The 26,984-nt window shown below is 43.3% G+C and overlaps 1 protein-coding gene across 3 annotated transcripts in view; it reads right to left on the reverse strand.

The window, feature by feature from the left end:
* LOC139562588 (PDZ domain-containing protein 8-like) overlaps positions 1-26,984 on the reverse strand; it is a 77,939-nt gene that overhangs the window by 25,181 nt on the left and 25,774 nt on the right. For all 3 annotated transcript variants that reach the window (XR_011672410.1, XM_071380387.1, XM_071380386.1), the window contains exon 3: positions 17,405-17,507. Coding sequence is in view for 2 of the 3 variants with exons in the window: in XM_071380387.1 (XP_071236488.1) it covers positions 17,405-17,507 (103 nt within the window). In the remaining variant the exon portion in view is untranslated. The remainder of the gene's footprint in view (positions 1-17,404; positions 17,508-26,984) is intronic.

Below are 26,984 nucleotides of genomic sequence, written 5' to 3' on the forward strand. Positions count from 1 at the left end.
TCACTGTGTGGGGGTGCTTTGCTGGTGACAATGTCAGCGATTTATTTAGAATTCAAGGCACACTTAACCAGTATGGCTACCACAGCATTCTGCAGCAATACGCCATCCCATCTGGTTTGGGCTTAGTGGGATTATTATTTGTTTTTCAACAGGACAATGACCCAACACACCTCCAGGCTGTGTACGGGTTATTTTACCAAGATGGAGTGATGCATCAGATGACCTGGCCTCCACACTCCCCCGAACTCAACCAAATTGAGATGGTTTGGGATGAGTCGGACCGCAGAAGGAAAAGCAGCCAACAAGGAAAAAGGAAAGGAAAAGCAGCCAACACGTGCTCAGCATATGTGGGAACTCTTTCAAGACTGTTGGAAAAGCATTCCAGGTTCAGCTGATTGAGCGAATGCCAAGAGTCTGCAAAGCTGTCATCAAGGCAAAGGGTGGCTATTTGAAGAATCTCAAATATAAAATATATTTTGATTTGTTTAACACTTTTTTGGTTACTACATGATTCCATATGTGTTATTTCATAGTTTTGATGTCGTCTTCACTATTATTCTACAATGTAGAAAATAGTAAAAATAAACAAAACCCTTGAATGAGTAGGTGTTCTAAAACTTTTGACTGGTAGTGTGCAGACAGGCATCAAAGCTACGGTTTGATTGAACGTTAGAATGGGCAAAACGAGTGACCTAAACTACTTTGAGCGTGGTATGATCGTCTGTGCCAGGCGCACTGGTCCCAGTACCTCAGAAACGTCCGGCCTCCTGGGCTTTTCACAAATGACAGTGTCTCTAGGGTTTACCGTGAATAGTGCGACAAACTAAAAAAGTCCAGTCAGCGGCAGTCCTGTGGGCGAAAACAGCTCGTTGATGAAAGGTCGAAAGAGAATGGAAAGAATTGTACAAGCTAACAGGCAGGCCATAAACAGGCAAATAACGGCACAGGACAGAACGGCATTTCTGAACCCACAACTCGTCGGACCTTGTCATGGATGGGTTATTGCAGCAGACGACCACACCGGGTTCTACTCCTATCAGCTAACAAGAACAAGCAGCTCCAGTGGGCACACGATCACCAACACTGGACAATTGAGGAGTGGAAAAACATTGGCTGGTCCGACGAATCCCAGTTCCTGTTGCGTCATGCTGATGGCAGTCAGGATTTAGCGTAACCACACGATGGCGGTGGTGGTGTAATGGTGTGGGGAATGTTTTCCTGGCACACGTTAAGTCCCTTGATACCAACTGAGCAACGTTTCCATGACCTCAAGAATTAAGAAGGTTCTGGAGGCAAAAGGCGGTCCGACCCGGTATTAGACGGGTACACCTAATAAACTGGCCACAGTGTATATTATCACTGAAAGGAGGATACATCAGGGAATTGAATGGCTACACCTACAAGATGAAAGAATTTAAAATACCTGAAATCATGTACTTTTTTTACATCCTCGCCATGTATATCAAACATTTCCCTCGAGACAGGAGCTTTATAGCTCTGTCACACAATAAGGGAGCCAGTCAGTGCACTGTGTATACCACACCGGTATGGTGGAGTTTAGGGTTGTCTGGAGCCCATCAGCCCATGGGCCTGAATGAGCCTCATCTTCGCAGGGCAGAATGAGCAGGGGCAGGTGAGGTGGAAGAGAGAGCGAGAGAGAGAGCGTGCGCACACGAAAAAGAGGAGTCTATGGACAGCCTTTCATCAGCCGTCAGGGAGAGCCAGGCACAGTGTGGATTAAAGACACACAAACACTGAAATGGAACATCAAACAGAGGCGAGTGGAGAGCTGCGTCAGAGCATCTCTGATCACCCCAATGGGCACAGGAAGTGTCCCTTCTATCTCTACATACCAGCGCTGGTGAGATGCTGAAGGCCAGACTGCAGAGATGAACTGGGGAAGTTGTTCCAGGTGAATTGGCAAAATGAGAGGATCCTTTGACAATACATGATGTACAAAAATGGCAGGTCTTACAGTGAAAAATTAGGGGATCTCACTTTAATAATTAGTGAAAAGACAGGACAGTGGGAGGGACCGAAAACACAGAAAGACAGAAAGAAAAAGATCAAATAAATTAAAAAAAAGTAAGCTCTCTAGGTCACAGCGTTGAGGGATGCCCAGTGTGCACCTGTAGTCTAGTCCTGCTTCTGACACATCAATCTGTGGGGAGCTCCTCTGAACAGGCGGTGTGCACAGCACTACTGCTGACTGTGTACAGACAGACTCACTAGAGGAGAAGCTCAGTCTGCTGAAGACAGTGAATATACTCAGAGATTGCTCCTATATCCAGCCACTGAGCCACCATGAACCTCGGGATAGCCACAGGTATTCGCTCTCTGAATGGGTCCGAGTCTGAACCCCTCCCTGTTCAACTGGGTCCTAGACTTCCTGACGGGCCGACCCCAGGTGGTGAAGGTAGGCAACAACACTCTGCCACGCTGATCCTCAACATGGGGACGCTACAGGGGTGCGTACTCAGCTTCTCCTGTACTCCTTGTTCACCCATGACTACGTGGCTACTAGAGTTGACCCCAATTATTAGGTCGATAGGCTGTTGGTCGAAATAGTTTATTTTTATTGAGCAGTAGATTACACACACACACAAATGTCCCTTTTTCAGGACACTGTCTTTCAAAGATAATTAGTAAAAATTTGAATAACTTCACAGATCTTCATTGTAAAGGGTTTAAAACACTGTTTCCCATGCTTGTTCAAAGAACCATAAACAATTAATGCACACAACATGCACCTGTGGAACGGTCGTTAAGACACTAACAGCTTACAGACGGTAGACAATTAAGGTCACAGTTATGAAAACTTAGGACACTAGAGAGGCCTTTCTACTGACTCTGAAAAATACCAAAAGAAAGATGCCACAGGTCACTGCTCATCTGCGTGAACGTGCCTTAGGCATGCTGCAAGGAGGCATGAGGACTGCAGATGTGGCCAGGGCAAATTGCAATGTCCGTACTGTGAGACGCCTAAGACAGTGCTACAGGGAGACAGGACGGACAGCTGATCGTCCTTGCAGTGGCAGACCACGTACATCCGAACATCACACCTGCGGGACAGGTACAGGATGGCAACAACTGCTCGAGTTACACCAGGAACGCACAATCCCTCCATCAGTGTTCAGACTGTCCGCAATAGGTTGAGAGAGGCTGGACTGAGGGCTTGTTGGCCTGTTGTAAGGCAGGTCCTCACCAGACATCACCGGCAACAACGTTGCCTATGAACACAAACCCAGTCGCTGTACCAAACAGGACTGGCAAAAAGTGCTCTTCACTGACGAGTCGAGGTTGTGTCTCACCAGGGGTGATGGTCGGATTTGCGTTTATCATCGAAGGAATGAGTGTTCCACAGAGGCCTGTACTCTGGAGCGGGATCGATTTGGAGGTGGAGGGTACGTCATGGTCTGGGGTAGTGTGTCCCAGCATCATCGGACTGAGCTTGTTGTCATTGCAGGCAATCTCAACGCTATGCGTTACAGGGAAGACATCCTCCTCCCTCATGTAGTACCCTTCCTGCAGGCTCATCCTGACATGACCCTCCAGCATCACAATGCCACCAGCCATACTGCTCGTTCTGTGCGTGATTTCCTGCAAGACAGGAATGTCAGTGTTCAGCCATGGCCAGCGAAGAGCCCGGATCTCAATCCCATTGAGCACATCTGGGACCTGTTGGATCGGAGGGTGAGGGCTAGGGCCATTCCCCCCAGAAATATCCAGGAACTTGCAGGTGCCTTGGTGGAAGAGTGGGGTTACATCTCACAGCAAGAACTGGCAAATCTGGTGCAGTCCATGAGGAGGAGATGCACTGCAGTACTTAATGCAGCTGGTGGCTACACCAGATACTGACTGTTACTTTTGACCCCCCTTTGTTCAGGGCCACATTCTTTAATTTACGTAAGTCACATTTCTGTTGTTTAATCTTGTTATTTTCATACAAATATCTACACGTTAATTTTGCTGAAAATAAACGCAGTTGACAGTGAGAGGACGTTTCTTTTTTTTGCTGAGTTTACATACACATACAGTACCAGTCAAAAGTTTGCACACACCTACTCGTTCCAGGATTTTTCTTTATTTCACTATTTTCTACATTGTAGAATAATAGTTTAGACATCAAATCTATGAAATAACACATATGGAATCATGTAGTAAGAAAGAAAAAAAAGTGTTTAACTTTGAGATTCTTCAAAGTAGCCACCCTTTGCATTGATGACAGCTTTGCACACTCTTGGCATTCTCTCAACCAGCTTCTTGAGGTAGTCACCTGGAATGCATTTCAATTAATAGGTGTGCCTGGTTAAAAGTTCATTTGTGTAATTTCTTTCCTTCTTAATGCGTTTGGGCCAATCAGTTGTGTTGTGACAAGGTAGGGGTAGTATACAGAAGATAGCCCTATTTGGAAAAATACCATGTCCATATTGTGGCAAGACCAGATCAAAAAAGCAAAGAGTCAATCATTATTTTAAAGACAATAAGGTCAGTCAATCCAGAACATTTCAAGAACTGCGAACGTTTCTTCAAGCGCAGTTGCAAAAACCATCAAGTGCTATGATGAAACTGGCTCTCATGAGGACCGCCACATAAAAGGAAGAACCAGTTACCTCTGCTGCAGAGGGTAAGTTCATTAGAGTTATATATAAAATATAAAAAATATTTTGATTTGTTTAACACTTTTTTGGTTACTACATGATTCCATATGTGTTATTTCATAGTTTTGATGTCTTCACTATTATTCTATAATAATATAATAAATAAAACCCCTTGAATGAGTATGTGTCCAAACTTTTGACTGGTACTGTATGTATGTATGTATGTATGTATGTATGTATGTATGTATGTATGTATGTATGTATGTATGTATGTATGTACGTACAGTGGGGAGAACAAGTATTTGATACACTGCCGATTTTGCAGGTTTTCCTACTTACAAAGCATGTAGAGGTCTGTAATTTTTATCATAGGTACACTTCAACGGTGAGAGACGGAATCTAAAACAAAAATCCAGAAAATCACATTGTATGATTTTTAAGTAATTAATTTGCATTATGTACGTAGATATATATATTTTTTTAATGGCTCACGACGCACCCGTCTTTTTCGCACCCATCTCAGTGTTCTAATCCATTGTTAGGCCGTGGGGATGGCACAGTCCAAGAAGGGGAGTGTGGCTACACGTCTCTCTCCAGAATGTGCTCTCTCCCATCAATTTGTGCACATTCATTGTTTCATCACCTCATTGTGTGAATTGTTTGTGTTTGATTGTTAGTGTCTATCAATTCCCCATTACATAGATCACCAGTATTACATTTACCGTTAATTCCTATAATTTCTCATCTACAATGTTTGGTAATGTCTGTTAATGCAATCAATACATTATTATTCCAGTCTTAACGTTCTCATTGTCAGAGTGGAGAAACAAGTTTGTTTATGTCATTCTATTTACGGGTTGTCAACTTAGTCACTGTTTTGTTTGGAGCGCTCCTGTCAACGTTGAGTAAGGACGCACAACTGGTTACGCATAGAAGTGGTCCTATAGGATACCTGGCCTGCACGCAAATGTAGGCATAAAAATGTGCCCATTTGGGGATCTGATAGTATTTCTGATTGGCTTAATGCACCACCACTAATGAGCTGTGGAGCTTCAAAGTATTTTTTTCTTCACCTCAAACAGCAAGCAAATGATGGCAAAATCTACGAAAGCTAGTAGGAGTGGGAGGAGGATGGTCGGGACAGGTTAAGTTAAAAAAACATATATATATTTTTTTACACTTCTGGTTATCTTGATCTCTGACTCCCTCAAGTAATTTGTGTTTTATTTCATCAAACAGTGAACTTATAGCATCAGACACGCTCAATGCATATATACTTAATATTATTAAAACACATTATTAAAAAACACGACTTTCGGTCGACCAAGATTTGTATTTTATTTTTGTCGGGGAAAGCCCCAGTGGCCACGCACATCTCCAACTCAATCATCAAGTTTGCTTACGACACAACAGTAGTTGGTCTGATTACCAACAACGATGAGACAGCCTACAGGGAGGAGGTGAAAGCCCTGGCGAAGTGGTGCCAGGAAAATAACCTCTCCCTCAACAAAACAAAGTAGGTGAACGTGGACTACAGGAGTCAGCAGAGAGAGCACGCCCCTATCCACATCGACAGGGACGCAGTGTCGAGGGTCAAAAGCTTCAAGTTCCTCGGCGTGCACATCACTCAGGACCTGAAATGGTCCCTCCACATCAACATCGTGGTAAAGAAGTCGCAACAGCGCCTTCAGGAGACTGAAGAAATTTGGCTTGGCCCCTAAGACCCTTACAACCTTTTACAGATGGACTATTGAGAGCATTTGGTCATCGCAGGTACGACAACTGCACCACCCGCAACCGCAGGACTCTCCAGAGGGTGGTGCGGTCAGCCCAATGCATCATCGGGGGCACACTGCCGGCCCTCCAGGACATCTACAGCACCTGGTAAACAGGAAGGCCAAGATGATCATCAAGGACCTCGCCCCTAAGACCCTTACAAACTTTTACAGATGGACTATTGAGAGCATTTGGTCATCGCAGGTACGACAACTGCACCACCCGCAACCGCAGGACTCTCCAGAGGGTGGTGCGGTCAGCCCAATGCATCATCGGGGGCACACTGCCGGCCCTCCAGGACATCTACAACACCCGGTAAACAGGAAGGCCAAGATGATCATCAAGGACCTCAGCCACAGCTTGTTCACCTTGCTACAATCTAGCAGGAGGAGACAGTACAGGTGCATCAAAGCAGGGGCCAAGAGTCTGAAAAACAGCTTCTATCTCCAGGCCATTAGACTGCTGTAACAGTCATCATTAGCCGGCCCCCACCTGGTACAATGCCCTGCACCTTAGAGACTGCTAACCTATGTACATACAGTTATTGAACACTGGTCACTTTAATAATGTTTACAATGTTTATTGTTCTGAAATCATTTCTGTAGTTAGAAACAGATAAGATTAGCATTCCTGCAACATTTTGTGCAAATGTGATTAGATCTTTGAGAAACTAAGCTAATTGATTACTCACTTAATATATACACATACTGTAATCTCAACATAGCTCATCCTATTTAACTACTGTTGTACATAACTTGTACTACTTCTGTATTGTCCATACTGTTCTATACACACCGCATATTTATATTCTGGACTGACATTGCTAGTTCTAATATTAATTTCTTTTTTGGGGGGGGGATTATTTGTGTATTAGTATTGTACTGTTAGACACTTACTGTTGACTAACCCCATTCCGTACAAATTTGCGCAACCACGGCATTCAAACAACGCTGTACGTTAAATTGTGACATGTCATGACGTGACGTACAGCATGCATAATGCAACTCATTCTGTGTCGTACAGCCTCTCTCCACCAGGTGTAGCGCTTCTCTCGCACATTAAAAACAAGAAAGGGACAGGGTAAGGGGGGATACCTAGTCAATTGTACAACTGAATGCATCACTGCAAGCCATCATGACTCTCAATAGCCACTGTTTACTTCTGAAGATAAATAAAGCGCCGCCCTAAAAAACAGATTAAAATTCAACACAAACCTTCAAATAATGACACATTATATAAACTCTTTATAGTGTTTATTAACATTTTAGAGGCGATAAGTTGGCAGATCGGGTGAAAAAAGCAGTTTCACCCCAGCTTTCCCTATCCTTTTCCCTATCACGCAGTAGGTTTCGTTCCCCAACCGCCATTTTTTTTTTTTTTTAAACCCGACAGAGCTCATTGCCTTCTTCAATCATGCAGACGAGCAGTATGAAGGTCTCGTCATTGATTTTGCTGGAAAAAGGGGAGAAATTGCGCTTTACAATGGTATTCATATTACAGTTGACCTGGAGGTATTATGTTTTTGGGCGCTAAAATAAGGTCAATTGTACGTTACAGCGCGCTGTACAAAAGTGCTTTAGGTAACTATACTACACTGTTGGAGCTAGAAACATAAGCATTTCGCTGCACTTGCTTTAACATCTTCTAATCTAATCTTCGAATCTGTGTACGCGACAAATAAAATGGTATTAGCGGTAAAAAAACACTGTGTTCTTTCTCAGTGTCATAACCATTGTGGTGAGGCGATCCTATCAACAGAGCAGTGCCTTTCCCTTAATGTATGGGAAAAGATTCGCTTTTGGGGGGAGGGGGGGGGGTGTTCATGTGAAAGATCCCACGCGCGGCACTGAACCAGGACACCTTTGTCACCGAGGAGAACTAGACATCAGTTCTTAGAAATAGCCATTCAGTCAATCACTTTCTAATCTAAGCACACACCTTCAGGACAACCATCTAAAATGAAATCTTGTTGAAATCAATCAAGCAATTATTTACCATTAAAGCAGGAATCCTTAATGGTGAAACTGCCATGTCCATTTGTGATACTACAACAAAGAAGTTACTTCAAATACCAAACACTGTTTTTTCCCGCTCTGTTTAATCAACAAAACAAAAAAATGTGCTGGGGGTGAACAGTGGCGCCATTACCCTTACGCGTATTTCAGCTTTAACATTATTAGGGTACTAAAGACACACCCACACAAATGTAAATACATATGTAAAGTTTAAGCACACATGTATAATATATATACAAAAGACATACAGATAAACACTGTGGCTGGTACACTGTTGTCTTCCCCCCTGTTAGGCTGTCAGGAAGCATCAGCACTCAGGGCCAAATGATGGCTGATGATGGAATCAGTGAGGCAGATGTGCAAACACGCCTGGTGGAGCAGCCCGCACCACAGGCCTCCTGTCACTAATAAACCCAGCCCAGCTCGGCAATGGAAAAGGGCTAAATCTACTCCACAGCCCGCAAAGTCCCCTCACCCTTACACACAGGTGTTTGAGTGGACTTTACATATTGAACTAGGTGAAGGATCGTGAGGACACTACAGGGGTTGGCCTGGGTATTATGGGATGTCAGGAAGGAGGGTAAAGGAAGGGAGCACCCCTCTAGTCTACAACAGGATGGAAAAGGCTTCTAATATCAGTATTACGAAAGGAAAGCCAATGTTATTACGCAATGTAGGCTAAGTATGGTCAAGGTGAGGGTAAAAGGGAAGCAGAAAGCTCAGTAATTGTTTAACTATTCTAGGTTTAAAATTAAATTCCACTTAAAAACCTTATCCTGGATCACAGTAACTTACCAGTAATACTGTAATATTAAATCAAACTATACTCTGATATACAACTGTGACCACACAACACTACTCAATATGACAAAATACTATTTTCGTTCAATAAACATTTGGTGGATTACCGCAAAAATGGGGAACAAAGTAAGAAAATTGTCTGCTGGCATTGCATTAAAGACCACAATTGGTTAAATAAAAAAGTATACGAGTCTCATTTAAGCACCAAAAAATGTACAGCTGTGCCATATACAGTGCCTTCGGAAAGCATTCAGACCCCTTGACTTTTTCCACATTTTCCTACATTACAGCCCTAATCTAAAATGGATTTTGAAAAACTCAGCAATCTACACACAATATCCCATAATGACAAAGTGAAACCTGGTTTAGAATTTTTTGCAAATGTATTAAAAAATTTAAAACTGAAATACCTTATTTATATAATTCAGACCCTTTGCTATGGGACTCAAAATTGAGCTCAGGTGCATCCTGTTTCCATTGATCATCCTTGAGAGGTTTCTATGACTTGATTGGAGACCACCTGTGGTAAACTCAATTGATTGGACATGATTTGGAAAGGCACACACCTGTCTATAAGGTCGCACAGTTGACAGGGCATGTCAGGGCAAAAACCAAGCTATGAGGTCCAAGGATTTGTCCGTAGAGCTCAGAGACAGGATTGTGTCGAGGCACAGAACTAGGGAAGAGTACCAAAAAATGTCTGCAGTTGTGAAGGTCCCCAACAACACAGTGGCATCCATCATTCTTAAATGGAAGTTGTTCAGAACCACCAAGACTCCTCCTAGATCTGGCCGCCTGTCCCAACTGAGCTATCGAAGAAGGACCTTGGTCAGGGTGGTGATCAAGAACCCAATGGTCATTCTGACAGAGCTCTAGTGTTCCTCTGTGGAGATGGGAGAACCTTCCAGAAGGACAACCATCTCTGCAGCACTCAACCAATCAGGCCTTTATTGTAGTGGCCAGACGGAAGCCACTCCTCAGTAAAAGGCACATGACAGCACGCTTGGGAGTTGTCAAAAGGCACCTAAAGACTCTCAGACCATGAGAAACAAGATTCTCTAGACTGACAAAACCAAGATTGAACTATTTGGCCTGAATGCCAATCATCACGTCTGGAGGCAACCTACAGTGAAGCAGTGGTGGCAGCATCATGCAGTGGGGATGTTTTTCAGCGGCAGGGACTGGGAGACTAGTCAGGATCGAGGCAAAGATGAACGGAGCAAAGTACAGAGAGATCCTTGATGAAAACCTGCTCCAGAGCGCGAAGGTTTACCTTCCAACAGGACAACGACCCTAAGCACACAACCAAGACAACGCAGGAGTGACTTCAGGACAAGTCTGAATGTTCTTGAGTGGCACAGCCAGACCCAGACTTGAACTCGATCGAACCTCTCTGGAGAGACCTGAAAAAAGCTGTGCAGCAACGCTCCCCATCCTACCTGACAGAGCTTGAGAAGATCTGCAGAGAATGGGAGAAATTCCCCAAATACAGGTGTGCCAAGCTTGTAGCATCATACCCAAGAAGACTCGAAGCTGTAATCACTGCCAAAGGTGATTCAAAAAAGTACTGAGTAAATGGTCAGAATACTTATATAAATGTGATATAAACTCAGCAAAAACGTCCCTTTTTCAGGACCCTGTCTTTCAAAGATAATTAGTAAAAATCCAAAAAACATCACAGATCTTCATTGTAAAGGGTTTAAACACTGTTTCCCATGCTTGTTCAATGAATCATAAACAAGTAATGAACATGCACCCGTGGAACGGTCGTTAAGACACTAACAGCTTACAGACGGTAGACAATTAAGGTCACAGTTATGAAAACTTAGGACACTAAAGAGGCCTTTCTACTGACTCTGAAAAAAACCAAAAGAAAGATGCCCAGGGTCCCTGCTCATCTGCGTGAACGTGCCTTAGGCATGCTGCAAGGAGGCATGAGGACTGCAGATGTGGCAAATAAATTGCAATGTCCGTATCGTGAGCCACCTAAGACAGCGCTACAGGGAGACAGGACGGACAGCTGATCGTCCTCGCAGTGGCAGACCACGTCTAACAACACCTGCGGGACAGGTACAGGATGGCAACAACAACTGCTCGAGTTACACCAGGAATGGACAATCCCTCCATCAGTGCTCAGACTGTCCGCAATAGGTTGAGAGAGGCTGGACTGAGGGCTTCTAGGCCTGTTTTAAGGCAGGTCCTCACCAGACATCACCGGCAACAACGTCGCCTATGGGCACAAACCCACCGTCGCTGGACCAGACAGGACTGGCAAAAAGTGCTCTTCACTGACGAGTCGCAGTTTTGTCTCACCAGGGGTGATGATCGGATTCGCGTTTATCGTCAAAGGATTGAGCGTTACACAGAGGCCTTACTCTGGAGCGGGATCGATTTGGAGGGTCCGTCATGATCTGGGGCGGTGTGTCACAGCATCATCGGACTGAGCTTGTTGTCATTGCAGGCAATCTCAACGCTGTGCGTTACAGGGAAGACATCCTCCTCCCTCATGTGGTACCCTCATGCAGGCTCATCCTAACATGACCCTCCAACATGACAATGCCACCAGCCATACTGCTCATTCTGTGCGTGATGTCCTGCAAGACAGGAATGTCAGTGATCTGCCATGGCCAGATCTCAATCCCATTGAGCATGTCTGGGACCTGTTGGATCGGAGAGTGAGGGCTAGGGCCATTCCCCCCAGAAATGTCTGGGAACTTGCAGGTGCCTTGGTGGAAGAGTGGGGTAACATCTCACAGCAAGAACTGGCAAATCTGGTGCAGTCCATGAGGAGGAGATGCACTGCAGTACTTAATGCAGCTGGCGGCCACACCAGATACTGACTGTTACTTTTGATTTTGACCCCCCTTTGTTGAGGGACACATTATTCAATTTTTGTTAGTCACATGTCTGTGGAACTTGTTCAGTTGATGTCTCAGTTGTTGAATCTTATGTTCATACAAATATTTACACGTTAAGTTTGCTGAAAATAAACGCAATTGACAGTGAGAGGACGTTTTTTTTGTTGCCGAGTTTGTTTTTATTTTTTATAACCGGCAAAAATAAATCTAGCAACCTGCTTTTGCTTTGTCATTATGGGGTATTGTGTGTAGATTGAGAAGAAACAAAACATTGGTCCATTTTAGAATAAGGTTGGGTGATTTAAAAATTCATAGTCAATCGATCAATAATATAATAATAATTTTAGCAAAATGTAAAATCTGTAAAAATGCTGAGAATAAAAAGGTACTGAACTTGTGACACATCACAACACTGTTGAAAAATATATGGCAAATAGAAATCAAAACTGGATGGTCTTCAGAGATAGATGGAGGGGTTAGCTGAAGGAAGAGACTAAAAACAAACTAAAGATAACTCATGTAAAATATACTGTCTCTGTAAAATAAATGTATCACACAACCGTTCAAAAGATTGGGGTCACTTAGAAATGTCCTTGTTTTTAAAAAAAAAAAAAAATTGGCCATTAAAATAACATCAAATTGATCAGAAATGCAGTGTAGACATTGTTCATGTTTTTCAGTTCGCTGCAGCTAGAGAATGGAACGAGCTGCACTCACTCACTCAAACTGGACAGTTTATTCTCAATCTCTTCATTCAAAGACTCAAACATGGACACTCTTACTGACAGTTGTGGCTGCTTTGCGGGATGTATTGTTGTCTCTACCTTCTTGCCCTTTGTGCTGTTGTCTGTGCCCTATAATGTTTGTGCCATGTTTTATAGTGATGCACCGATAGGATCATTTTGGGATATACCGATATCCAATATTTTCCTTGCCCCAAAAAAATATATACAGTGGGGCAAAAAAGTATTTAGTCAGCCACCAATTGTGCAAGTTCTCCCACTTAAAAAGATGAGAGGCCTGTAACATCATAGGTACACTTCAACTATGACAGACAAAATGAGAAAATAAAATCCAGAAAATCACATTGTAGGATTTTTTATGAATTTATTTGCAAATTATGGTGGAAAATAAGTATTTGGTCACCTACAAACAAGCAAGATTTCTGGCTCTCACAGACCTGTAACTTCTTTAAGAGGCTCCTCTGTCCTCCACTCGTTACCTGTATTAATGGCACCTGTTTGAACTTATCAGTATAAAAGACACTTGTCCACAACCTCAAACAGTCACACTCCAAACTCCACTATGGCCAAGACCAAAGAGATGTCAAAGGACACCAGAAACAAAATTGTAGACCTGCACCAGGCTGGGAAGACTGAATCTGCAATAGGTAAGCAGCTTGGTTTGAAGAAATCAACTGTGGGAGCAATTATTAGGAAATGGAAGACATACAAGACCACTGATAATCTCCCTCGATCTGGGGCTCCACGCAAGATCTCACCCCGTGGGGTCAAAATGATCACAAGAACGGTGAGCAAAAATCCCAGAACCACACGGGGGGACCTAGTGAATGACCTGCAGAGAGCTGGGACCAAAGTAACAAAGCCTACCATCAGTAACACACTACGCCGCCAGGGACTCAAATCCTGCAGTGCCAGACGTGTCCCCCTGCTTAAGCCAGTACATGTCCAGGCCCGTCTGAAGTTTGCTAGAGAGCATTTGGATGATCCAGAAGAAGATTGGGAGAATGTCATATGGTCAGATGAAAACAAAATATAACTTTTTGGTAATAACTCAACTCGTCGTGTTTGGAGGACAAAGAATGCTGAGTTGCATCCAAAGAACACCATACCTACTGTGAAGCATGGGGGTGGAAACATCATGCTTTGGGGCTGTTTTTCTGCAAAGGGACCAGGACGACTGATCCGTGTAAAGGAAAGAATGAATGGGGCCATGTATCGTGAGATTGAGTGAAAACCTCCTTCCATCAGCAAGGGCATTGAAGATGAAACGTGGCTGGGTCTTTCAGCATGACAATGATTCCAAACACACCGCCCGGGCAACGAAGGAGTGGCTTCGTAAGAAGCATTTCAAGGTCCTGGAGTGGCCTAGCCAGTCTCCAGATCTCAACCCCATAGAAAATCTTTGGAGGGAGTTGAAAGTCCGTGTTGCCCAGCAACAGCCCCAAAACATCACTGCTCTAGAGGAGATCTGCATGGAGGAATGGGCCAAAATACCAGGAACAGTGTGTGAAAACCTTGTGAAGACTTACAGAAAACGTTTGACCTCTGTCATTGCCAACAAAGGGTATATAACAAAGTATTGAGAAACTTTTGTTATTGACCAAATACTTATTTTCCACCATAATTTGCTAATAAATTCCTTAAAAACCCTACAATGTGATTTTCTGGATTTTTTCCCTCATTTTTTGCCCCACTGTATTTAATTTAATTTTTGCAGCCTTTAAAAAGCATTCTAGTACAGTTAAATAGTTAACACACACGGACGCAGTGGTCTACGGCACTGCATCTCAGTCGCCTCTTCACTGTTGACATTGAGACTGGTGTTTTGCGGGTACTATTTAATGAAGTTGCCAGTTGAGGACTTGTGAGGCGTCTGTTTCTCAAACTAGACACTAATGTACTTGTTCTCTTGCTCAGTTGTGCACCGGGGCCTCCCACTCTTTCTATTCTGGTTAGAGCCAGTTTGGTGAGTATAAAGACCTTGGAAGAACTGGGACATTTTCAACTTCCAGGAATTATGTACAGATCGTTGCAACATGGGGCCGTGCATTACCATGCTGAAACATGAGGTGATGGTGGGGGATGAATGGCACAACAATGGGCCTCAGGATCTCGTCACGGTATATCTCTGTGCATTCGAATTGCCATTGCCAAAATGCAATTGTGTTCACTGTCCGTAGCATATGCCTGCACATACCATGACCCCACCCGCCACCATGGGGCGCTCTGTTCACAACGTTGATTTCAGCAAACCGCTCGCCCACACGACGCCATACACACTGTCTGCAATTTGCCCGGTACAGTTGAAACCGGAATTCATCTGTGCAAGCAACCATCGAAGGTGAGCATTTTCCCACTTAAGTCGGTTATGATGCCAAACTGCAGTCAGGTCAAGACCCTTGTGAGGACGAGCACGCAGATGAGCTTCCCTGAGATGGTTTCTGACAGTTTGCGCTGAAATTCTTCAGTTGTGCAAACCCACAGTTTCATCAGCTGTCTGGGTGGCTGGTCTCAGACAATCCCGTAGGTGAAGAAACCGGATGTGGAGATCTTGGGCTGGCGTTGTAACACATGATCTGCGGTTGTGAGGCCAGTTGGACGTACTGCCAAATTCTCTAAAAACGACAGAGGCGTTTTTACTTATGGTAGAGAAATGAACATTTAATTCTCTGGCAACAGGTCTGGTGGACATTCCTGCAGTCAGCATGCCAATTGCATGCTCCCTCAAAACTTGAGACATCTGTGACATTGTGTTGTGTGACAACTGTACATTTTGTAGTGGCCTTTTATTGTACACAAGGTGCACCTGTGTAATGTTCATGCTGTTTAATCAGCTTCTTGATATGCCACACCTGTCAGACGGATGGATTATCTTGGCAAAGGACAAATGCTCACTAACAGGGATGTAAACTAATTTTGGCGCAAAATAAGCTTTTTGTGTATATGGAACATTTCTGGGATCTTCTATTTCAGCTCATGAAACATGGGACCAACAATTTAAATGTTGTGTTTATATTTTTGTTCAGTGCATTAACATACATGTGCCACACAGAGAGCCTTGTTCAGAGGATAGTTGGGCCTCATCTCCAGCGATCATTCTTGGAATAAAAATGCAAAGGAATATGCAGAGAGAGAAAGGGAGAGTGACCTTTTTTAAGATGGTATCGCCTTTAATCCTTAGCATGGTCCTGCTTGGGACACAAGCTGCAAGAGGCTGATACAACGGCCCAAATGCCACCTTGCATCTGCATCTCTAGGTTGCATATTAATGGAGAGCTAGCTACAGCACTCTGTCTGAAGAGGATGTCATTAGAGGGACACCCCGGGTGACAGCCATATTGGTCAAGTTGAACACTTACCTCAGCGGCTACAGTTGATGGGTTGTACATTGGAAGGAATGTTGAAGAAATTGTGTTGTAGCATGTCTGAGAGTCATAGCTTTTATTGCAGGCAGGTAGCCTAGCGGTTAGAGCATTGGGCCAGTAACCGAAAGGTCGGCAGTTTGAATCCCAGAGCCGACAAGGTGAAAAATCTGTCGATGTGCCCTTGATCTAGGCACTTAATTGCTCCAGGGTCGCCGTTGATAATGACAGAACCTGGACGTGACTACACTTTCCAAAGGTGACTCCAAAGGCTCCAAAGGCTATTACACCCAACCAAGCTTTATATGAGAAAATGTGATGGTAGAGATAAAACTGGGTCTCACTTTCCAATGAAAGCCAGTTGAAAATTATTTGAGATGGTCTTTCTCTCTTCAACACAAATATCACACACACAACTGTAACTTACAGATCGTGGCATGCTAGAACACATGGCTTACTGAGAGCACATACAGTAAATGAGGATTACTGATATGAACTATTTTACTGAAAATGACCCTTTATTTTTGCAAGCGATGAAGCGAGGAACAAATGTTATAGTGGCATTGCCCTCTGCTGGACAGGATGGAAGCTGCCTCAACATAATAACATTATGTGTGAGTGATGGTCAGTAATTAGACTTGCCATTTTCGTCTCAAACAGTCATTAGTCACTTCCGAACAAGTCCCATGTTATAATGTTAATATCTCTGAATTGCTGCAATTAGAAAAGGTTTGCTCTTAGGCTCGATTATTTTTGTTGCTTTCAAAATGTCACTGGGGGAAATTGACTTCAGATGGGGGACAATAAAAGTTTTGAATCAATAGATCAAGTATTCCATGCTTCTTCTCTAATGACTATGGTCTCGATCATGTTAATATCTTTGAATAAAAATATACCATCAGTGAAACCGGTAAATGTCACCATTAGGTGTTTTGTACCAGCCAATTAATGTGTCACAAATGTAACTCATCTATAAGAAATTAAACACTATTGTCATATTGTGACAATTGATTAGGAACACAAAAATAACATGGAGTACCAATACGATACTGCTTGTTGTTCTTCTTAAGGAGAAACCTATGATTCCCTAGCTCCCCTAGTTGAACATGGCAGATCAAACATGTGTCAGTAGCCCTCTGGCTCTTTGTCTGACAAATAGGCATTACGCTTGGGTGGTCTTTAAGAAAGATGACTGGTGTTGTTTTACATGGGGGGAGTGGGGGGGGACAGTATCTTAAAGAAGCCCACCGTTTTGATGGAGCTGCGTGTTTTCTCTTTCCACTCGTGGCTGCTCAGCTCAAAGGTGCAGTGCACGTAGGTCTCTCTGTCGTACGAGCCCAGGATAAAAAGCCTGAGGGAGAAATTAGAGAAGAAAAAGCTAATTTTAGACAGTACATCGTTGCTGACTCTCTCCGTCTCCCTATGTGTAGTGCATTGCCTATGTAACAATATTTAACAATATATTTAAAATACAGACGTACACACTTGAAAGACCTTGATGCCACTGTAGACGAACCAAATTATTTGGGCTGGGACAAGTGTTTTCAGGTACTACTAGGATGCATCAGAGACCCCTGACCAATGGTACAAGGATACTGAAGCAAACACTGTCAAGGCTATTGCTGCCCTTTTGTGAAGTGATGAAAATACACCAAAAAATAGTAAAATACTAAGGTAAAGCAGTAGTAGATGCGCATTTGAAGTGTTTAACTATTTATATTGCAGGATGACTTTCTACAATATACAGTAGGTAGACCTAATTGAAAATGATAGTTTCAACTTATTTTAAAGTCATAAAAACACAATTGACAAGTGTTTCAAAAAGTAAACAAAGAAACAGTAGTAACTATTTTTATTTGCCTCAATTACACCACTGGATATGTATGTTCTTGTCCCATTAACTCAATTGAGCTCTATCTGTATACAGGATGTGCAGATGACATACTGGATTCTGGATGAACAATATGCTGACTGTGTCTCCATCTGCTGGTAACAGACAATACATTTTACACAGACTTGACAACCTAATCCTGCCAGTCACTGACTGATTATAATTTTGTCAAACTCCTTTAAAAATTTAGGTCAAATCTGGCCACTTAAACTTTGGACACCCTTCTGTCTTGACCAGTGTCTTAACTGGTTCACTAGCCAGTGCCTGGCTTTAAATAAGTTACCAAAACACAATAATGTTTTCAAATTCATGTATTATATAAAGTCGTGGCCAAAAGTTTTGAGAATGACACAAATATTAATTTTCACAAAGTCTGCTGCCTCAGTGTCTTTCGATATTTTTGTCACATGTTACTATGGAATACTGAAGTATAATTACAAGCATTTCATAAGTGTCAAAGGCTTTTATTGACAAATATCATGCTGTCAATTAACTTCTGGGCCACATCCTGACTGATGGCAGCCCATTCTTGCATAATCAATGCTTGGAGTTTGTCAGAATTTGTGGGGTTTTGTTTGTCCACCCGCCTCTTGAGGATTGACCACAAGTTCTCAATGGGATTAAGGTCTGGGGAGTTTCCTGGCCATGGACCCAAAATATCAATGTTTTGTTCCCCGAGCCACTTAGTTGTCACTTTTGCCTTATGGTAAGGTGCTCCATCATGCTGGAAAAGGCATTGTTTGTCACCAAACTTTTCCTGGATGGTTGGGAGAAGTTGCTCTCGGAGGATGTGTTGGTACCATTCTTTATTCATGGCTGTGTTCTCAGGCAAAATTGTGAGTGAGCCCACTCCCTTGGCTGAGAAGCAACCCCACACATGAATGGTCTCAGGATGCTTTACTGTTGGCATGACACAGGACTGATGGTAGCGCTCACCTTGTCTTCTACGGACAAGCTTTTTTCCGGATGCCAAAAACAATCGGAAAGGGGATTAAGAGAAAATTACTTTACCTCAGTCCTCAGCAGTCCAATCCCTGTACCTTTTGCAGAATATCAGTCAGTCCCTTATGTTTTTCCTGGAGAGAAGTGGCTTCTTTGCTGCCCTTCTTGACATCAAGCCATCCTCCAAAAGTCTTTGCCTCACTGTGCGTGCAGATGCACTCACACCTGCCTGCTGCCATTCCTGAGCAAGTGCTGTACTGGTGGTGCCCCGATCCCGCAGCTGAATCAACTTTAGGAGACGGTCCTGGCGCTTGTTGGACTTTCTTGGGCGCCCTGAAGTCTTCTTCACAACAATTGAACCGCTCTCCTTGAAGTTCTTGATGATCCGATAAATGGTTGATTTAGGTGCAATCTTACTGGCAGCAATATCCTTGCCTGTGAAGCCCTTTTTGTGCAAAGCAATGATGACGGCACGTGTTTCCTTGCAGGTAACCATGGTTGACAGAGGAAGAACAATGATTCCAAGCACCACCCTCCTTTTGAAGCTTCCAGTCTGTTATTCGAACTCAATCAGCATGACAAAGTGATCTCCAGCCTTGTCCTCGTCAACACTCACATCTGTGTTAACGAGAGAATCACTGACATGATGTCAGCTGGTCCTTTTGTGGCAGGGCTGAAATGCAGTGGAAATGTTTTTGGGGGATTCAGTTCATTTGCATGGCAAAGAGGGACTTTGCAATTAATTGCAATTCATCTGATCACTCTTCATAACATTCTGGAGTATATGCAAATTGCAATCATACAAAGTGAGGCAGCAGACTGAAAATTTATATTTGTGTCATTCTCAAAACTTTTGGCCACGACTGTACAGGCCACGACTGTACTGTACAAGTCGGAAGTTTACATACACTTAGGTTGGAGTCATTAAAACTCGTTTTTCAACCACTCCACAAATTTCTTATTAACAAACTATAGTTTTGGCAATTCGGTTAGGACATCTACAGTGGGGCAAAAAAGTATTTAGTCAGCCACCAATTGTGCAAGTTCTCCCACTTAAAAAGATGAGAGAGGCCTGTAATTTTCATCATAGGTACACTTCAACTATGACAGACAAAATGAGAAGAAAAAAAATCCAGGAAATCACATTGTAGGATTTTTAATGAATTTATTTGCAAATTATGGTGGAAAATAAGTATTTGGTCAATAACAAAAGTTTCTCAATACTTTGTTATATACCCTTTGTTGGCAATGACAGAGGTCAAACGTTTTCTGTAAGTCTTCACAAGGTTTTCACACACTGTTGCTGGTATTTTGGCCCATTCCTCCATGCAGATCTCCTCTAGAGCAGTGATGTTTTGGGGCTGTTGCTGGGCAACACGGACTTTCAACTCCCTCCAAAGATTTTCTATGGGGTTGAGATCTGGAGACTGGCTAGGCCACTCCAGGACCTTGAAATGCTTCTTACGAAGCCACTCCGTTGCCCGGGCGGTGTGTTTGGGATCATTGTCATGCTGAAAGACCCAGCCACGTTTCATCTTCAATGCCCTTGCTGATGGAAGGAGGTTTTCACTCAAAATCTCACGATACATGGCCCCATTCATTCTTTCCTTTACACGGATCAGTCGTCCTGCTCCCTTTGCAGAAAAACAGCCCCAAAGCATGATGTTTCCACCCCCATGCTTCACAGTAGGTATGGTGTTCTTTGGATGCAACTCAGCATTCTTTGTCCTCCAAACACGGCGAGTTGAGTTTTTACCAAAAAGTTCTATTTTGGTTTCATCTGACCATATGACATTCTCCCAATCTTCTTCTGGATCATCCAAATGCTCTCTAGCAAACTTCAGACGGGCCTGGACATGTACTGGCTTAAGCAGGGGGACACGTCTGGCACTGCAGGATTTGAGTCCCTGGCGGCGTAGTGTGTTACTGATGGTAGGCTTTGCTACTTTGGTCCCAGCTCTCTGCAGGTCATTCACTAGGTCCCCCCGTGTGGTTCTGGGATTTTTGCTCACCATTCTTGTGATCATTTTGACCCCACGGGGTGAGATCTTGCGTGGAGCCCCAGATCGAGGGAGATTATCAGTGGTCTTGTATGTCTTCCATTTCCTAATAATTGCTCCCACAGTTGATTTCTTCAAACCAAGCTGCTTACCTATTGCAGATTCAGTCTTCCCAGCCTGGTGCAGGTCTACAATTTTGTTTCTGGTGTCCTTTGACAGCTCTTTGGTCTTGGCCATAGTGGAGTTTGGAGTGTGACTGTTTGAGGTTGTGGACAGGTGTCTTTTATACTGATAACAAGTTCAAACAGGTGCCATTAATACAGGTAACGAGTGGAGGACAGAGGAGCCTCTTAAAGAAGAAGTTACAGGTCTGTGAGAGCCAGAAATCTGTCTTGTTTGTAGGTGACCAAATACTTATTTTCCACCATAATTTGCAAATAAATTCATAAAAAATCCTACAATGTGATTTTCTGGATTTTTTTTTCTCATTTTGTCTGTCATAGTTGAAGTGTACCTATGATGAAAATTACAGGCCTCTCTCATCTTTTTAAGTGGGAGAACTTGCACAATTGGTGGCTGACTAAATACTTTTTTGCCCCACTGTACATTGTGCATGACACAAGTCATTTTTCCAACAATAGTTTACAGAAAGATTATTTCACTTATAATTCACTGTATCACAATTCCAGTGGGTCAGAAGGTTAGATACACTAAGTTGACTGTGCCTTTAAACAGCTTGGAAAATTCCAGAAAATGATGTCATGGCTTTAGAAGCTTCTGATAGGCTAATTGACATCATTTGAGTCAATTGGAGGTGTACCTGAGGATGTATTTCAAGGCCTACCTTCAAACTCAGTGCCTCTTTGCTTGACATCATTGGGAAATCAAAAGAAATCATCCAAGACCTCAGAAAGAAAAATTGTAGACCTCCACAAGTCTGGATCATCCTTGGGAGCAATTTCCAAACGCCTGAAGGTACTACGTTCATTTGTACAAACAATAGTACGCAAGTATAAACACTATGGGACCATGCAGCCGTCATACATTTGTGCGTCAGGTATCCTCGTGGTTAGAGCGTTGGACTAGTAACCGAAAGGTTGCAAGAACGAATCCCCGAGCGGACAAGGTAAAAATCTGTCGTTCTGCCCCTGAACAAGGCAGTTAACCCACTGTTCCTAGGCCGTCATTGAAAATAAGAATTTGTACTTAACTGACTTGCCTAGTTATATATTTGGCGTGATCCTGGACAACACCCTGTCGTTCTCAACTAACATCAAGGCGGTGACCCGTTCCTGTAGGTTCATGCTCTACAACATTCGCAGAGTACGACCCTGCCTCACGCAGGAAGCGGCGCAGGTCCTAATCCAGGCACTTGTCATCTCCCGTCTGGATTACTGCAACTCGCTGTTGGCTGGGCTCCCTGCCTGTGCCATTAAACCCCTACAACTCATCCAGAACGCCGCAGCCCGTCTGGTGTTCAACTTTCCCAAGTTCTCTCACGTCACCCCGCTCCTCCGCTCTCTCCACTGGCTTCCAGTTGAAGCTCGCATCCGCTACAAGACCATGGTGCTTGCCTACGGAGCTGTGAGGGGAACGGCACCTCCGTACCTTCAGGCTCTGATCAGGCCCTACACCCAAACAAGGGCACTGCGTTCATCCACCTCTGGCCTGCTCGCCTCCCTACCTCTGAGGAAGTACAGTTCCCGCTCAGCCCAGTCAAAACTGTTCGCTGCTCTGGCACCCCAATGGTGGAACAAACTCCCTCACGACGCCAGGTCAGCGGAGTCAATCACCACCTTCCGGAGACACCTGAAACCCCACCTCTTTAAGGAATACCTAGGATAGGATAAAGTAATCCTTCTAACCCCCCCCCCCCCCCTTAAAAGAGTTAGATGTACTATTGTAAAGTGGTTGTTCCACTGGATATCATAAGGTGAATGCACCAATTTGTAAGTCGCTCTGGATAAGAGCGTCTGCTAAATGACTTAAATGTAAATGTAAATGTAAATATAAAAAGGTTTAAAAAAATAAAAAATACCGCTCAGGAAGGAGACGCGTTCTGTCTCCTAGAGATGAATGTACTTTCGTGCGAAAAGTGCAAATCAATCCCAGAACAACAGCAAAAGACCTTGTCAAGATGCTGGAGGAAACAGGCACAAAAGCATATTTTTCCACAGTAAAACGAGTCCTATATCGACATAACCTGAAAGGCCACTCAGCAAGGAAGAAGCCACTGCACCAAAACCACCATAAAAAAAGCCAGACTATGGTTTGCAACTGCACATGGGAACAAAGATCATACTTTTTGGAGAAATGTCCTCTGGTCTGATGAAACAAAAATAGAACTGTTTGGCCATAATGACCATCATTATGTTTGGAGGAAAAAGGGGGAAGCTTGCAAGCCGAAGAACACCATCCCAACCGTGAAGCACGGGGGTGGCAGCATCATGTTGTGGGGGTGCTTTGCTGTAGGAGGGATTGGATTGTATGTAAACTTCTGACCCACTGGGAATGTGATAAAAGAAATAAAGGCTGAAATAAATCATTCCCTCCACTATTATTCTGACATTTCACATTCTTAAAATAAAGTGGTGATCCTAACTGACCTAAGACAGGGAATTTTCACTAGGATTAAATGTCAGGAATTGTGAAAAACTGATTTTAAATGTATTTGGCTAAGGTGTATGTAAACTTCTGACTTCAACTGTATACAGTATATGGTGGATGCATGGTAGGCAAGAGAAAGCAAGCATGCTATCATTACATTAAGAGGTTTTTCACTGTCAGTTGGCAGCAACCAACAGACAGAAAGTAACCAATCAAAACTAAGAGAACATAAAAATAAAGAACATGACAGGCAGTTTAAAATGGTCTTGTTGCTATTTACAATCTATAAAATATTCATCTGAACCAATTCACTGATCATTTCAGGTCTATTTAGAATATTATGATGCTCCTCTGATTATCAACAACCTTTTATTCCTCCTCTTAAAAATGCATTGCCTAGTCAGAAAAACAAAGACTATCTCGCAGTTCGGTTTCATTTGGCTCCATCCCAATGGAATCCTACAGGGACAAACGCAATATTAGGCACGGTAGAGCCTGTGTAAATTGAAGTGGATGGGCGTCATTGTCAGACATATCTGGCTGCGCCCAGTGAGGTAAGAGGGTATCCATTTGCAGCAGCTGTAAGGATAGAAGTGCCAGCCAGCCATAGCTTGGGCCTGGCCTCATAATGGGCAAGGACTGTGTATTATTAATGAGGAGCTTTTCTGGTGTCCTACAGTCTTGCGGCCACTCCACTACTAGACCCAAACAACACAACAAAGACTTACACCGCCATCAGGACATGGTGGAGGAGACACTTCTCAGGCCCAGAGCTGACATGTTTAAGTTGTCATTGGCCCAGAGGAGATGTGGCTGTGTTTTAGGAAGGTAGGGGAGACTAGAGAAGAGATACATGACCTACCTAAATACAAACACCCTGCTTTTTAACTGTGCAAGGCATTGTTACCCAAATGGGTTAGGCTACTTTGAGCAGAAGGTAACTAAATTACCTGGTAAATGTGTAGCCTTGCTGATTAAGTTTATTCGTGATGTATTTCCTTCATGGGTGTGGCCAGAGCCTTTACCAAGAGCAGGATTGGACACCTAGCACATAGTGGTGAAAAATGCAAGGTCTAGATATAGTCCAGACTGTTTTAGCCCCTTTTAACGCAGATCTAATCTGAGAAACCCAGAACTAAAATATTGCGTAAGATGCTTGATTCAATTCTAAGGGAGACATGTAAGAAAATATACTAGAACGAACGAGAGGCAGACACAGAGCGGTAGCTCCACCCCCCTCTCTTTGCAACATACGAGACAGTCTTTCCAAAATTTGAAAGATGCGAACACCTGAAAAATCTAGATTTTTCCAAATGATCAGTGCTGAACAATCTGCGCCCCGGACCGAAGTTCCTCATTAGTCGTCGCATTCCAGTCTGTTGACAGACACTACGTTACCAGTTATATTACATTCTATTTATGTTAACTTTATTTTCTAAATGAAAATTGTAAACTTAAGACAAAATGGCTTGAACAAAATTATTGCCACCCTGAAGCTAGTACTTGGTTGCAGAGCCATTGGCTAAGAGAACTGCCAACAAATGCTTATTGTAGCCATCAATGAGCTTTCTGCACATTTCTACTGGCAAGTTGGCACACTTTTCAACTGCTCTAATTTATCAATGTTTGAGTGCCCTCCAACTGCTGTTTTCATCTCCCACCATAGGTTATAGATGTGATTCAGATCTGGACTCTTTGCTGGCAACTCCAGAACAGTCCAGCGCTTGTTCTTGAACCATTCCAAGGTGCTTTTGATGTGTGTTTGGGGTTGTTGTCCAGCTAGAAAACCCACAACCTTTAACAGAGATCCAGTTTTTGGACACAAGGTTGAACATTGCACTCCAAAACACCTTGACAATCTGCTGTTTTCATGATGTCTTGCACACGTTCAACGCCCCCATTACCAGAGGCAGCTTAGCACAGCATTACTGACCCTCCCCATGTTTGATTTTAGGGAGGGTATGATTTTCTTTGAACGTTTCATGTGGTCGTTGGTAAACATAGGAAGACCCCACTACTGAAAGAGACACAAGAAAGCCTCATTGAACATATCAAAACACCACCTAAAGCTTAAATCCTGGGGAAACTGCTGTGGACCATTGAAACAAATGTAGAGCTAGCTCAGATCAGCGCTGTGAATACCGAAAACCAAATTAAGCATTCAATGAAAAGAACACCTTCTCTACAATCAAACATGGCGAGGTTTGATAATATAGTGGGGTTGCTTTTCTGCCTCTGGTACTAGAGGCCTTGAACACGTGCAAGGCATCATGAAATCAACAGATTTTCAAGGTGTTTTAGAGTCCAAAGTTAAACCTTGTGTCCAAAAACTGGGTTTCCATTGAAGGCTGTGGATCTTCCAGCAGGACCAGGCCCCAAACACGTTGGACTGTTCTGGAGTGGCCAGCGAAGGGTCGGTATCGGAATCACATCCAAAACCTACGGCGAGATCTGAAAGCAGCAGTTGGTAGAGGGCACCACTCATACATAGAAGAATTAGAATTAGATTTAAGAATGATGGATGCCACTGTGTTCATGGGGACCTTCAATGCTGCAGACATTTTTTGGTATCCTTCCCCAGATCTGTGCCGACACAATCCTGTCACGGAGCTCTACAGACAATTCATTCGACTTCTTGGCTTGGTTTTTGCTCTGACATGCACTGTCAACTGTGGGACCTTATATAGACAGGTGTGCCTTTCCAAATTGCTGAGGACTTTTTTATTTAATACATTTTAGAATAAGGCTGTAACGTAAGAAAATGTCGAAAAAGTCAATGGGTCTGAATACTTTCCAAAGGCACTAATTGTCCGCAACTGTATAAGTTACACACAGTATATTATATCCCTGTGCAGAAAAGCTGTGGAGACTGCAGACAAACTGCAAGTACTGTAGAACTACTAATAATGATCAATAGCATTACCTGCTCTTAGTCCCAATAGGCCTCTTAGAACCGTAACACTGTTGGCTCAGTGTGTGTATAATTATATTCTCATATCATCTCTGAAAAAGCAAGGTATTGCTGTGATGCATTGGGAAATATCCCCCCTCCCCGTGTTCCCAAGACAGAATCCTGGTTCACATTACCCATAAGCACTCCACCTTGCGGTTGAAGGCTCCGTTGCGACAGACGCCGCATACTTTAAATATGTTCAAACATTGCATCGTCTAAAGTCCAGCCAGAGTCCGTCGAAGAACAGGAAGTTGCCAAACTACAGAAGATTAAAATATTGAGGGCTTTATGGGATAGCTAGCAACTTGTAAACAATGACCCATTCCTATAAGTGAGCACAAATTTAGTAGTCATGTTAAATAATACACATTAGCTGTGAGCCAATTATATTATATGACAGTTGCTTCCTGTTTAAGTTGATTGTGATGGTAATGA

This window comes from Salvelinus alpinus, chromosome 32, assembly GCF_045679555.1.
Source record: "Salvelinus alpinus chromosome 32, SLU_Salpinus.1, whole genome shotgun sequence".
Lineage (NCBI taxonomy): Eukaryota > Metazoa > Chordata > Actinopteri > Salmoniformes > Salmonidae > Salvelinus > Salvelinus alpinus.